The 14,480-nt window shown below is 46.5% G+C and overlaps 1 protein-coding gene across 1 annotated transcript in view; it reads right to left on the bottom strand.

The window, feature by feature from the left end:
- Window positions 1-2,872: 2,872 nt before the first annotated feature.
- Window positions 2,873-14,480, bottom strand: part of LOC149361708 (uncharacterized) — a 173,264-nt gene continuing 161,656 nt past the window's right edge. Inside the window, exons 16-19 of the mRNA XM_089567465.1 lie at window positions 11,396-11,470; window positions 6,408-6,473; window positions 4,109-4,252; window positions 2,873-2,881 (exon numbers count right to left, since the gene is read on the bottom strand). Of these exons, the coding sequence (XP_089423591.1) occupies window positions 2,873-2,881; window positions 4,109-4,252; window positions 6,408-6,473; window positions 11,396-11,470 (294 nt within the window). The remainder of the gene's footprint in view (window positions 2,882-4,108; window positions 4,253-6,407; window positions 6,474-11,395; window positions 11,471-14,480) is intronic.

The following is a 14,480-nucleotide window of genomic DNA, read 5'->3' as shown; positions in this document are numbered from 1 at the left end:
GAATGCAGTTTCATGCACTTTAGGCAAGATGCCATGAAGAAGCAACTTCGTCGTTACCATATTCAGGGCTCGTTGACTGCCCTCTTTTGTGAATTAACAGAAGAAAACCATATTGCAGTTGCTTTCGAAATGCGGAAAAAGCATCGGTAGCAGAAATAAATTCGGGAAATATGTTCTGTCGTAAGCGATATGTGCGAGGTGATCATTGCTCAGCGTGCATCGTTGCTCCAAGACATGCCGCCCGGGTGCGACTCGAAACTTTGAGCAGAAAGCAGAAGCGTTAACAAGCGAAATTAAACGCTAAAAGCAGAACTGTGTAGTAAAAACAAAAACTCCAAAGCTGCTGAAGAACAAATGCCTAACGGGTCAATTCACATATCGGAGCAGCGGTATTCGCGCCCTCCCGCAGAAAATCGAGTTGTTTATTATTCGGCCGTCCTCAGCCAAAATAATCTGCTTTTGTTCCGCTAATGAATGCCTTTTTCGCGCTTCATTTCATGCTGACAGCACATAGGTGATGACAAACCACAGAGAGCCACACTGGCATCCTTCCTGTGAAGAATCATGCTGCTTTCGCCTCGACAAGCTCAGTCTACTAGGCACATTCTGATAGAAGTACTCAGCGGCAGATGGACCTCTAAGGGGGCCCTACAGATTCGAGAATCGCCCAATTTTTGTGACACCGTGATTAATCTGATTATGTCGTTGTTTATTCTCTTCTATCTGTCGCCCCCTATGATGTCACGCCAGCAGGCTCAAGGGGAATAACCACGTCATCATGAGAATGGGGTCGACACCATTGGCCCAAACGCATCCTCTGAGGGGCATGTGCCGCTCCGTTCTTGACTTGTATCCAGGTATAACGCGCTTTTGTACAAGGGCAATGCGCGTTTCATTCCCCCCCCTCCCCCCCATAATCTGTGGTCGCAATCATTGAACGCAATTCCTCATTCTATATATGAGCGTAACATATGAGGAGCGCCTACAGGTAATTTGCTCTTTTAACAACTGGAGTTGCAGAAAAAACCGAAATATACCTATTTCGCCTTCCGGTGACATGATGTTACGTTTGTAGAATGCATGCCAAGCGGCGACCGCAGGAACTTTTCTGTAAACCCATAACATAATTCTCCATTGTGTGCGAACAGGAAGCACTGCGCTTAGCTGCAACGGCACTGGTGAAGGAAATAGGTTGCGTAAAAGGTGCCTGTCACCTATTAAGCCTACAGCCTCATTATCAATCTCCTTGGAAGAGATCCTTTGGTCGTCTGTTCTGAATTGTACCCTCATGTGAAAAAGAGGGCATGCTATGTTCTACAAAATCAGCTTCCGCACTAATCAGGCTCACAGCTCTAAATTACAAAATAAAATCGCGTTCTGAGGAAAACTATTCGCACAGAAAGCTAACACTTTTCGTCGACTTCTTCAGTAAAAAGTCCTGATTTCTCACTTTTGCAGATGCACTTACATAGGGATACACGATGCCCTTGCAGCCGACCTCCCAGGTTGACCTGTACATGGTGTAGGCGGGTGCGCAGCTTCCGACAGCGTCTTTTATCTGCGGCAACAGCAAAACTGAATGAAACATTTATACAGGTTTTTTTTTTCTTTGGTGACTAACCACCATTTGATGCGTTTCATGCCACGCAAAAATAATGGATAAACTACAGAGTGAATTTGCCTTGTCACGAATAAGATTATCGTCTTGGGAAAAGCTATGGTGGATGTAAGCTCTGAGAAATTGACCACTAAGTTCAAGTTAAATTAGACGACAAGGGCTGAGAGGTAAGGTTTCTTCAAAATAGCAGGATATGAATGAAAAAAAAAAGATACCTCCCGCTGCGTGCATTGGCAGCTACAACTTCAAATAACCTGACTAAAAAAAACGGAAGGGGCAATATAATTTTTATTAATACAAAAACTTCCGCCTTTACTGGTGGGGAGTACAAGTGGCTAACTTATAGAAGCTTACGCTCACTTGTTCACATGGCATAACTGCTTGATGTATGTTCTCTTCTGAGTTAAATAGTGGAGCACCGCTGACATATTTCAACACCCACTTAGCAGTATATAGGGCGTTTCGTCTAAGACTTTACATAATTCTTAAAAATAGGCTTCTTGAGCGAAAAGAACGTTTTTTATTCGACGTAGCATCGTCAGCGGTGCAGTACAGAAGAATACAGCTTAGACGTGGTGACTAGCTGGAAGTTAACTAATACTCAATAACGAAATTTGTACTATGACCGTCAGGTTCCTTAAATATTAGGAGGCGTGTTGCCGACCGTACGTAATATCCAAATCAGTTGTTAGAATTTCGAAGACGCGGTCATCCTCGTCGCTGTAGCCCAACAAATTTTGTCTTACAAGGGTAGACGTGCGGGCTAGTTGGTAGGCCATGACCCCTTCAAAGAGCGAGAAAGACAAGGACGAAGATAAAAAAGACATTTCGACAGAAGAGAGATTTCGACGAGTTAAGTGCTCTGGAGAGGTTGCTTTGCCAGCAAGCTCCTCGAAAGCGCATGTGTTTTGTAGAGATTTAGCCAAAATTTCTTGGGGAACAGCGCTGTGGGTAACCCCGTTTTCGAAATTCTAGAAACTGATGTGGATATTAATTACGGTGGGCTACAGACCTCCTAATAATTAAGGAGCGTTACGGTTTGGTTTATGGGAGTTTAACGTTTCAGAGTTACTCAGGCTATGAGGGACGTCGTAGTGAAGGGCTGCGGAAATTTGGACCACCTCGGCTTTTTTAACGTGCACAAAGCCGTACGAAAAGCCATTAGGTTACAAGATATAGGATTCGAACACGTATAAACAAAGAGCGCTGTTTTATCCCGTACGCATGCACTACAAGGCTGTTGAAATCTGGAAGTCAGCTTCCCTGCAAAAAAAAAAAAAACACATTCACCTTGGCACTGCGGCTCCTCGTGCGGACAAAAGTTCTCTGCAGCGCTGAACTTCCGTTATGTGCTATCTATTACAAGCTTCCTGCTTGCGCTAAGCCAGCTACTTGCCGCAGCTGCGCTTCATATCCAGTCGCGATATCATCGTGCGGCACCTGTGTTTCACATGCCAAAGAGTGCCCTGGGAGAGCTGCGCTTAATCTGGTAATTACGATAATAGCACGTAGAACAGAGAAGCGTTCGGGAACGAATTTAGGTATTTCCCCGATTCCAGAAGTCCTCAGCGGTGCTCTAGATTCAACCCCACTAAAGCGGGCCCGAAGCATTGGTGAAATGGTTTTAATTGGGTAGGAAAGCTGACTTCCAGAATTCTGCAAAGCGTTTACTGCGTGGATTAAAAATTTCGCGGCAAAATAGAACAACCATCTCATATGCACTACTTCACAATGAAAACAGGTTTTATTGATCGCTTGTTCATTTTTCGCTCACGTAGCGGTGCGTTCTGCGCTTTTTAAGTGCCTGAATCATGGAATGAAAGCTGACTTACAAAGAATCCTACGTAATCCATGCACGAAAACAACAATCCAAAGACTGCTCATAAGTGGAATGAAAATAGAGCAGTTGGATACTGCTTCTGCAAAATCTTCACACCTTACCAATGACGAATACGAAGATTCTATTGGGAAATGTAGCAGGAAAAGAAACCTTAGACGCGACATTTAAGCTCCGCCTTAAGGGTATGGCGTGATAGGTTTAATGGATAAATGTCCACAGGTACGGAATTGGTCGCTCTCTATATTCGTAGGCCCCTAGGAATCCCCACACTGCTCCTGGCGCAGGGCTGCAGTGGTTAAGCGATGCACCACTGCCTGTGATAGCAGGTGCTGTCACCGGTGGAGCTTGTGCGACCAAGTTTAGTCTTCCCGAGGAAGCTCTCGCGACTAATCATTAATTTAACTGCTACATGACACGGTGGGCAGTTTGCTCACCATCCCGTGGACAGTTTGTGATGACTCCGCAATGCCACGTGACCTAGGTAGCTTCTGTGGGGATTTTTCACTCAGTTCTCGCTCACAGTGAACAAAGCCGACGACGCACAGGAAGACGCCAGCCTTTCTGATACACGGACTCGTTAACGCTCTCACGTAAATACGGCTCTCGTTTTCAGTATCACGTTTTCTAGACTGCCAGTGCTGGCTACATACCTGCGTGATTACGAAGTCGGTATAGCCTTTGATTACGCTGATCAGGCTCTTCTTGCGTTCATTCAGTATAGCTGCTGCCTTCTCAAACGCCTCATCGGACGTCCCCGCATTTTCCAGCAGGTCTATCATGTCCATCTTGAAGACCTGAAGATAATTGTCAGAGCAATACGAAGACCAGTGGAGCCATTGGAAGCGTGGTTGCACGCTCCTGATTGGATTCGAAGCGAAATAACTCAAGACGTAGGCTCAATGACTGGCAAAGCAAGGTCGGAGCTAATACGCATCACAAAGGCGGATATCTGCTATGTTTTAGAATCACAATGTGAACACGCAGAAGAAGAAAGGACACGACGAAAGCAGAGTAGTTCATGCCGTCATTTCTTCTTCTGCGTGTTCGTCTTGTGGATCAGTATAGAGAGGTAAAAACTCGTACAAATGTTCACCCTTTTGGAAGGGGAAGAATTTTGCACAAGTGGTACCACGTGTAAGGTAATTGGACATCGAGCGCAGTAGCAACTATCTTCCAAAGTTCTTGTACGCGGCAGACGCCGTCTACTGCGCCATCTTTTTCATTATTCCATCCTGTGTGTAGAAGGCGATATGTCTTATATTACATGCTGTCTTATAAAGACAGCATGTAATATGGTGAGCTGCCCGAGTAATACGCAACAGCAATCGTAGATATGCAAATGATTTCTGCTCCTGGTACAGCTCTTGGGGAGTGGCGAACGCGAATGCTCCGCTTTAGCCTTTTATGCGGGCTGTTCGTTTTGAGAATAATACACATACCCCGCGATGTTCAAACGCTAGGACGTCACCACGCCTGGAACCGATCTGAATTTCCTCGTTAAAGGTATCCTGCAGAATCCTGTTCAAGTGGACGCCAGCGTATTGCGTGTATTCTGTAGAGCCATATATAGAATCTTTCTTCCTTAATGGTCCCTGGTTTGGCGGGTACAATGAAGGAAGGCTATACACCATTTATGATAAGGACTGAAAAGGTGAGCCTTTAGCAAATTTTATTACAAGGCAGCCATGCCGTTACCGTCTCGTTACTGCAAAGGACGATAATTAATGGAGGCGATGCACTTTACCACGAGATGCAGGACGCCAGCAAATTCTCCCATTAGTTCTAAATAATTAAGGGCAGTACAGAATGACGAATCACGAAGAGAATGATAGCATGCAACACCAAAGAGAGAAGTCGGTAACCAGTCAGCATCGCAGTAATACGCTTGCAATTTGACGTCTTGAATTAATTCCATGTTCTATAATAACGCAATAATGAATTTTTTTGTGTGTACAGTAAAGCTGCTACTGCCAGGTTTTTGGCTACGTTTTTGGTAGTCATGAATGCGAGTGCGCCAGTGTAATTCCTTCTCTTGCGCCATTTCATGTACAGTCCCAAAAGCGCCCTTAACGAGCCTCGGCTGGCTCACCAAGCGCTTCGAAAAGCGGTATCTCTTTTTCTAATAATGCCGGGCAATTCTGTCACGTTGTCGTGCTTGAGAGCATGTACAATCAGGGTGGAAAGCAGCTGGCCCACACTGCATGCGGGCGCCTCTTCACGACGCATATGGTGGGAGTCAGTTATTTCTTTGCCCGACCATACATGAAGCTCCATTATCAAACGAACACCATCTGCCGGGCTAGTTGGTTCCGCTCCATATGTATCAGCAACGCGAACACAACACAGGAAGAAGAAGGAGAAGATAGTAGAGAGAGCTCTGCTTTAGATAGTAAGCGCTCTGTACTATCTTCACCTTCTTCCTCCTGTGTTGTGTTCGCGCTCCTGATATATATGAATATTAAGCGAAACAGACACTTTGCCCAAAGGAATAAGCTTTGTTGTTATCTTTGTACTGTCTGGTCTAACGGGCATTTTACTGCCAGGGTAACACTATTTAGAACGAAACGAGAGGGCCCTTTTCAGTCATAGCGAAGCAGTAACCATTGCTTCAATGCACACAATGTGCTTCATTTCACATGGAAGTTACCTGTGCAATGGGGCAGGGTTAGAACTCAACATAGAAGTGTTTTCGCCTCCAAGAGTGCATAGCGACCTTCAATTTGAAGCCCGTAGATAAATGCGAGTTGTACATTTCAATGGGCCTTTCCTCCTTCTTTTCTTTTTCCTCCTCCTCCCCGCAGACACCCTTCGCACAAAAGCATTACACGGGCTAGTTGTTCGCAATCGCAGAATGTAGAGATGTACGAAAGTTGCTTCCATCCATAGCCGACACCTGCGTTTGGTCCCAACCTCAAAGACCCCTTCGCAGTCTCAACTGAAAATACGTACATCTACTGGCTTCCCGTTGACCTCGCCGACCGCTTCAAGCTCCGTCAGATCATCTTGTAGCTTGGTCTGCACAAGGAACCATAGACTAAGTATTCCATTATCGACACCGTTTCTCTGTGGTCTGAATAACGACATCTATCATGCGTGCTCGCATATGATGCGACACGTACCTTTAAATCTATTTTCATTGTAACAAGGGCTCAAATAAAGCTACGCGAATATTGTATATAGCGCTCAGCCAACACAATGTCTTCAACGCAGTTGCAGATTTGATCGGGCAAGGCAGGTATTACGTAGTACCACGTTCGTGTCAGTGATGTCTTCCTTCTCACCTGCCATGAATTAGAAACTTATATGCTTCGATTCCCGAGCACTTCACGCTCCTTTCGTGTCTTTTACTTCCTGCCTATCTATTACGATTCTCTGCCCGCAGGAAAACAACACAAGAATGAAAAAGAGTGCATTGCAACGCTCTGGGTGCCATGGTGTCCCTGGAGATCGGAGCAAACAAAACACCTTTTATTAATGGTCGCCCTTCATACTCTCTTAACTGAATGCGTAAGAGTTGCATCACGTCTGTCTTACGGCTATACTGGTGCAATAGAACACGCAGTAGCAGCTGCCAACTTCTTCACTCAGACTGCATGAGTGGCACACTGACGCGAAGGCATGCCCTTCTCTGCGACTATTAGCGTATTTAGATGATATTCTAATCTAAAGTATATATACTGCTAATGCCGAGTGCAAGGAAACAATGACAGTCGTGTTTATTATGAGAGGGGGAAGAGAGCTCACCAGGTGCCAAATTTGGCCCGTCCCACTCCCCTCATTAGCCACATGACATAACAGCACGGACGCAGGACACGGCTATGTGAGTGCGTCGCTGCCTTCGCCCGTGCATGCTTCCGCACTATTCAGTTAAAACAGAAAAAAAAATTGGCTCTGTTTTAGCTTGGTTAAGCCTGGTAATTGCGAAGCAATACATGGTTCTGCTGCTGTTCTCGTTCTTCTCTCTCCGTAGCTCGCTGATGCTTTCTCTTTGCAACCTGCCGAAGTGTATAGGCTGTAGGCGGCATCTCATGGGCTTGACGAGAAGAGCGCAGTCAGGCCGCGGCCGTGGCTATGCGCCGCGCAAGGCGACGGCGTGAGGTGGGGCCCCGTTTTTACACAGATGGTATGACGTCACATAGCGCGCAGCGCCCCTGGTGAGAGGAGCGGGAGTCAGGCTGTGGCTATGCGCCGCGCAAGGCGACGGCGTGAGATGGGGCGCCGTTTTTACACAGATGGTATGACGTCACGCAGCGAGTTAACGCGAAAGGTCAAGCGTGGCTATGCGGCCGCGGCACGGCACGGGCTGAGGTGGTAGCGAAAGTAGTATTGCTTCGCAATATAAACTTGCCCAACATCATGTGCTGTCTCGGTAATTGTTAGTGCGTATGCGTGTGGTCGTGGAAGCGGACGGACAGTTACAGCGGTCTTTTTACAGGTTCGTCTTCCCCTTACAAAACGGAGGCACGAAATGTTTACAGATAGTGAAATTAAATATCCTGATAAGTAACGCTCCTGTATGCTTGATCTATCTAAACCATTTTGCTTTGAAGTTTTTCAGTGAACGAAGTCGTTTTTCGAAACTTTTCGCAGTGGACACAGGCTTAAATCCCCTTGCCCCCCCTCTTCCCATTCGTAAAGTTTGTGCCTGAAGAATAGTTCTCGCCCTGTTCTACCTTGAACCGCTGAATGAGTGACCGCGACATTGATGATACATACTCGCTGTACATTTTAGATAGCGGTTGATCGAACTGCTGTTAGCAGCAGCGACGACGGGGAAGAGAGATTCAAGAGTCAGCGACAGTCTGAATTCGGTCTGCGCACCTGTGTAAAAGCAGATATCAAATATACGAAAAGAGATGGCCTGAAAACAACACAAGTGCCAGAGAGCAAGGAGAAAAAGATTCCACTCCTTTACGATTTCCACTCCAGCAAATGCAATCTGTACCGCTGTCTGAACACAAATACTTTGATTTTGAATACAGGTGTTCTTGCAAGGCTTTGACACAACTCGAACCAATTGCACTAAATAGCTCAGAAGCCTACGAACGCGAATTCGCGCCATATTCAATTATTCAGGTAGAGCGACTCATACAATTTAAAAATTAGGTTCTTTTCTTTGGGTGCATCAGCTCGCAAAATGCGGAAATTGTTATTTATTTGACTTGTTCATAAATAACATTTTAAATAACTCTTGTTTTCAATAAACGTCATGCCTGAGTGCGGTTTATTAATTTGAAAGAATTGTCTGAGTATTATTGTGTATACATTGAACTCGCCCCTTGAATTCTTGAAGACGTCGGCAAAGCCAAATCCGTGCTGAGATATTAATATTCCGGCTGGCAAGCGCAGCGACCTGTCTGCCTATTTCTGTGTTGCTTTGTGGTCCCTTTCAGGCGGTAACCATGACCTTCAGTTATATTAAACACGGCCCTACACAATTGTTTTTTGTTCCTTGCTTTACGTTTGTTCTGGATAAATTTTACTTTTTTAGAAAATTTTCTTTCGCCTTCGTGATTTTGCTTTACTTTCTTCTCTCTCCTCTTCATGCTAACTGCGCCAGACATTTCTTCATGCTTCCGATTTGGAACTTTCTTCAGTTTGCTTTGGAGCCAAGTCTATTTTATTTTTATTACTACTTCAGTCTTTGAAACTCGCTGTGTTAACGACTCTTACGTGAGGAGGACGATAGTGAACACAGTGTCAGTCAGACGTAGGGTGATTACTTCGGACAACTGAGAGAAGCTGCCACCGACGCCTTTGTTAGTAAATGTTGCAGCCACTGCTATTCTTTTGTCATTTTTCTCATACTTCATGTGCGTAACACTTCACTACAGTTCAACAAGGGGAATCTTTGGGCCAGTTGGTCTGACATGTTGGAGAGGAGGAATAAGTGCGAACTTAACATGACTGAAGAACGAGAAGAGGACAGGATGAGCGGTAACTAGCAACTGAAGTTTATTGAAAAAAGACATGTTGCAGCAAAGGTTGCATCTGCGCATAGCGTACGAGAACGTAGATAGTGACACATGGAACAAACGTATTCGTTTTTGTTCGCTTCGATGTATTTCATTAACTATCTCGTGTGTTCCACGTGTCACTACCTTAGTTCTCGTACGCTATGTGCAGATGCAACCTTTGCTGCAACATGTCTTTTTTCAATAAACTTCAATTGCTAGGTACCACTCGTCCTGTCCTCTTCTCGTTCTTCAGTCCTGTGAAGTTCGCGGTTATTCCTCCTCTCCAACTTCTCTACGATTGCCACCGCTTGCTCTACAGCCATGAGGTTTTTTATCATTATTTGCACCCACCATTTGTTTTTACTATGCACCAGATTCTGGCTGTCATTTCGCTGAGTCCATCGAAGGGAAAATGCACGCAAGTGACAGACGACTTCCGATTTCTGAGTATGAATTGATTGGGATTGTCAAAAGTTGGTACACGGGCGAGTGCGCGTCTATTCAGACTCTTTAGAGCAGTCCTTCGTACTTCACGTACTTCCCGAAATCTATGAAGCAGTAGGCATAAATCTCATGGACTTTCCTCCAGCAAGCTACTGTCTCCTTTGTACAACTACAAAAAACAATCAGCAAGCACAGCACGCCGCGACGGGCATTAGTGGGTGTGGCACCAGGCGCGAATAGGCTTTCCGGCCACATAGACCCTGAATCTCTTGCGCCGGCAAGGCCAGCTAGAATCGAATTTTAGAAACGCGAAATATTTATATGAATATTGCTGAGGGCTGGATACGAACCGCTAAAAAGTGGAAGGCGCCTCATTGTAGTGCTGCGGAAGACAAATGGTACATTTATGTCGAGCTCTGGTCCTCCCTGTGTTCCAGCCTCGGCTCGTTTATCACTCCTGTTCCAACGCCTTACCCTAAGAGATTGGGACCGCTTGCAAATAGTCAAAGAGAGGCCATGCGAGTTAACACTGGCCTTCCTAGCGTGACCCCTATTCACAAACTACACGCGGAATCTCAGCTGAATGGCATTGACGACCTCGTGGAGCAGCGCCCCAATGCGCGCAGCCTTAATGCATCAGCAACCCCTGTGGCATTTGTCCTAGCAGATTACTTTGATCCTATCTATCTGCCTCTGCACGCTACAGCTTTGGAATCCCGTCCCACCAGGCACTCGAATCAGGTCCCATGGGCTCCAATACCAGGCCTCGCCGAGATTTATAGCCGACACCAGCCTGCATATGTATGTGTAGCCCACCTATGCCGAAGGGCGTATCTGCGCACTGAAAAAATGTCGAGCAGCCAACTCGATAACGTCTTAGCAGCTTTTTATGACCCCCCCACAGGTTATATGACACCATAAGAATGTCTTTGCAAGCCTATTTTTAAATATTACTGAACGTTTTCAGTAAAACTGTGTGTGTGTGTGTGTGTGTGTGTGTGTGTGTGTGCGCGTGTACGTCTGCGTGTGCGTGTACGTGTGTGTGTGTGTGTGTGTGTGTGTGTGTGTGTGTGTGTGTGTGTGTGTGTGTGTGTGTGTGTGTGTGTGTGTGTGTGTGTGTGTGTGTGTGTGTGTGTGTGTGTGTGTGTGTGACAAACACACTCTGATGCAAGGTATATCGCTATTGAATCCCTTTCCAGCTAAACTAAGCGAAGAAAAGAAGTCATCCGGGGCGCTACAGATCAATTTACGGATAACACTGCTGCGCGGCTGTAGTTATATTGAACATCGCAGCAGCTTCGAGTTTTAATGTCACTTTTATAACAATCCACGTGCGTTCTTCTTTATCGCCACTCTGCAGAAGAGGATTATTATATATATGATTATATAAGATATTTGTCAAGGGAAAGCTTTTTCAATCAATGTACGGAATAAACAGCAACGTAAATAAAAACGGAACGAAAGTAAATAAGAAAACAACTGAGTAGCAGCTCAGTTATCCTAGCAAAACTCATTCGATTGGATCGAGGATATTACCTTTGCCTTGGTGCAGTCGTGGAATTTTAGAACCAGGTCGTCCACTTCTTTATCCGCTCCGTCCACTTCGGCCGCCTGGATGAAAAAAAAAAGTAACAGGTGACCCACGAAGAACTGCACATGTTACTGCGGTCCCTACCCATACATACTCAGTGCGCATGATCACTGATGAGTATGCATAAGTAGTCTATTCTGGATTCGGTGTTTTTATAGTCTCAATATAAACGTTCACGCGTCTGTGCGCTTACATTCGCTGTTTTTGCGCTATGTACAAACGAGTTCAGGCGATACTGAGACGAAGTAAGTCTTGCAGGATCTTTGAGGCGTCGTTTCGATATCCAGCGCGCTCATCAAGTGCGAATTCTTAACCTGAACCGGAGGACGGGCCACCAAGTCTAATATCTCTCCCACTCTAAGAACGCTGACGCTAACCAAAAAAAAAACCAGCGTGAAAGCCCCTTTTCTTTATATTGACACTGGTGTTTAGCATCATTCGGCTCATTTTATTTACTTTACATCTCTCCGTTACGCCAAAACACATCGGAATTCTAATCACAGAGGAATGAGTGGGAAATAGCGGTTCGGCCGACGCACTAGTGAACTTTTGGGGCACAGCTCCTAGGCACGCATTGCCGAGTAAGAGCGGCTTTCCACGCCGTCGGCGTAATGGAGAGCAGTGGAACGCAAGGAGAAAATTGGGAGGGTACATAAGCTTCACCTCGAAGAGCTTAATGCAATAACGAGTGCCCCGTATTGGCAGGCGGCACCGGAACCATCGCAAGCGCGTTCCAGAAGCGGGTTTGTTTCGCTTCCTTACCAACAATAGACGTGACGGAAGGCAACAAGCACCGAAACCAACGAGCACCGGGGCCATTTTTGTCCAAACTTGTGGTTTTAATTGGAGATTAATAGACAATCAATATGAAAGCAGAAGAAAAAATTGATGACGATTACGTTACTTCCTAAAGCAAAATTTGAGCGCAGCTCATCATCTGTTTCAGCTTTTCGATAGACTAAGGCAAAGAATTCCAGCAAGACATGTATGTACTATTACCGACAACTTGTTATTTTTCACAGACATTCCTTCTTCAAGAGACAGTCCACTAACAGTTCTTGATTGTCATGTAGGAAGCTTTATGGACGGAGAAATAGATGGGTATATGCTCGACTTGCTGCACGAATGCCTGGTTCTGAAAGACGAGGTCTGCGAAAGTATTTGGTGAGGTTGTCACAGCTGTGGGAGCCGTTACGGGCGAGAGGAACGGCATGTTCTCCCGCATAAGTGGTAAGAAATCCCCGGTTCTCTTTATATCTACATTGAAGTCCCCACCCGCACTGCCACCCTGGCAGGTGGCAGCGTTTCTGGCACAACGTTGTCAGCGCGAAAACATGCAGCGCACATCCCTCACTTTCGCCACGTAGCTTAAAGCACGATTGAGGTGTCCACTGGTCTAAGAGGGCAGTTATGCGCCTTTTCTCTGGTTCAGGTGTCCACCGAGGTGTGTTAGACATATACAGCTCATTTGTTTTCCTCAAAAAGCAATTCAGAAATTTTTCCCCCTGCTTTCCAAGACCCCGTTGTATTGGTATCGCAGCTGTGGGAGACAGATACTGCGCAATTTCTTTCCTAAAGAAAATATCGAAGACACTTTTGAAATTCTAAAGTGTGCTTGGCGAAAGCCTTGTGGTCAACCCCCTGTCGCTTCCTCGAAACGCTTGGAGCGGAATCACTGGGCCTCTTCGGAGCCGTGCGTCTCACTAACTCGACTGCAACGAGACGCCTGGCGGAGGAACGGCGATGTAGCCATGGTGTAGCTGCCACCGCCGACGCGCGCGCGCTCGTTCTACCGCTACTGTGTGACTTCATGGTAGCTATAGGACGCCTCGATGCGCGCGCGCCGCGCGCGCACATCGAGGCACCCTAGGTAGCTATGCACAGATGCGCCCCCCACTGGCGCGCCGGTTGCTAAGGAAGGGAGGAGGTTGCGCTTTTACTTTCTCCTTTCCAAGCTCGCGCTCCACTGCTTTCGCAGCTTAAAGGCCATCCACTGCTGGTTACAACGGACAATGGCGACGGCAACGCGACGCCGCGAGGCGCAGACACGGGCGCCTAAGAGCTGTGCTCAAAAACCGCATGCAACCGGTGAGATACGACCCAACGCGCTCCGAATTTTGCGTCCGGTGCTTTGCCAACTGAGGTATGGCGAGGGCTGTCCAGTCTTCTGTTTTCGAGGGCATTTATGTGTAGCATAACCGAACTTTGAGAACGTTCACCAGCGTCAACCTCGTCCGTAACAGCGGCCGTAGTACCTCCTGTATTACCGCGAGTGCCACGTAGAAACGTGGTCGAACTGTGAGGGCGGAAACTGTGCGAGAACCCTCTTATGCTACCTGTGGCATCGAGGCTGCCAGATAGGTCTTCGTCAAACAATTAAGTATATAGCTGAAGGGAAAGGAGGTGCTCATTATGACACGCATGACGCAAGCGAACAACCACCGAAACCAAAGAGCATAGAGGATGTTTTCCTTTTCAAATCTTTAGTGGTTATTAATTGGCAGTTAATAGCGTAAATATTCAATCGCTTAAAGGTAACTGCTAAGCAGGAGAAAAGCAACCACATGCCGCCGGCGGCTTACGAACCCACGACCTCCGAATTTCGAGTCTGGTGCTCTGCCAACTGAGCTGCGCCGCCGGCTGTCCAATCGTCTGCTTTCGGGGATATTTATGTGCATTCACTCTCAAGGGAGGTGGTGGCTTATCACACAGCGCCGAGAAGCCCGAAAGCAATAAAAAATCACGACTCCGGGAAACCTGTACACCAGCGCAGCGCATCAACCACACCATGCCATGTCATCTACCACTGTGAGTCGGTCTACAGGGTGCTAGGTTTGCAGCTCTTACAAGGATATTTCTGAGAAGATGCGAAGAACTGGGAAAGGAGAGCTACGAAAGAACAACGGCAAATGCTGCTCTCTAAAACAAGGCTACACAGAACGGAAGTGCAGAAGCGGCATCAAATGTCCCAAATGGGAACAAGGCTTATGCTACAATGCATGTGCGCCGCTGGCAATAGTCACAGCGACC

This window comes from Amblyomma mixtum, chromosome 2, assembly GCF_055824585.1.
Source record: "Amblyomma mixtum isolate Tamu chromosome 2, ASM5582458v1, whole genome shotgun sequence".
Classification (NCBI taxonomy): Eukaryota; Metazoa; Arthropoda; class Arachnida; order Ixodida; family Ixodidae; genus Amblyomma; species Amblyomma mixtum.
Note: the sequence above shows the minus strand (reverse complement) of the source record. Positions and strands in the feature narration are given on the sequence as shown.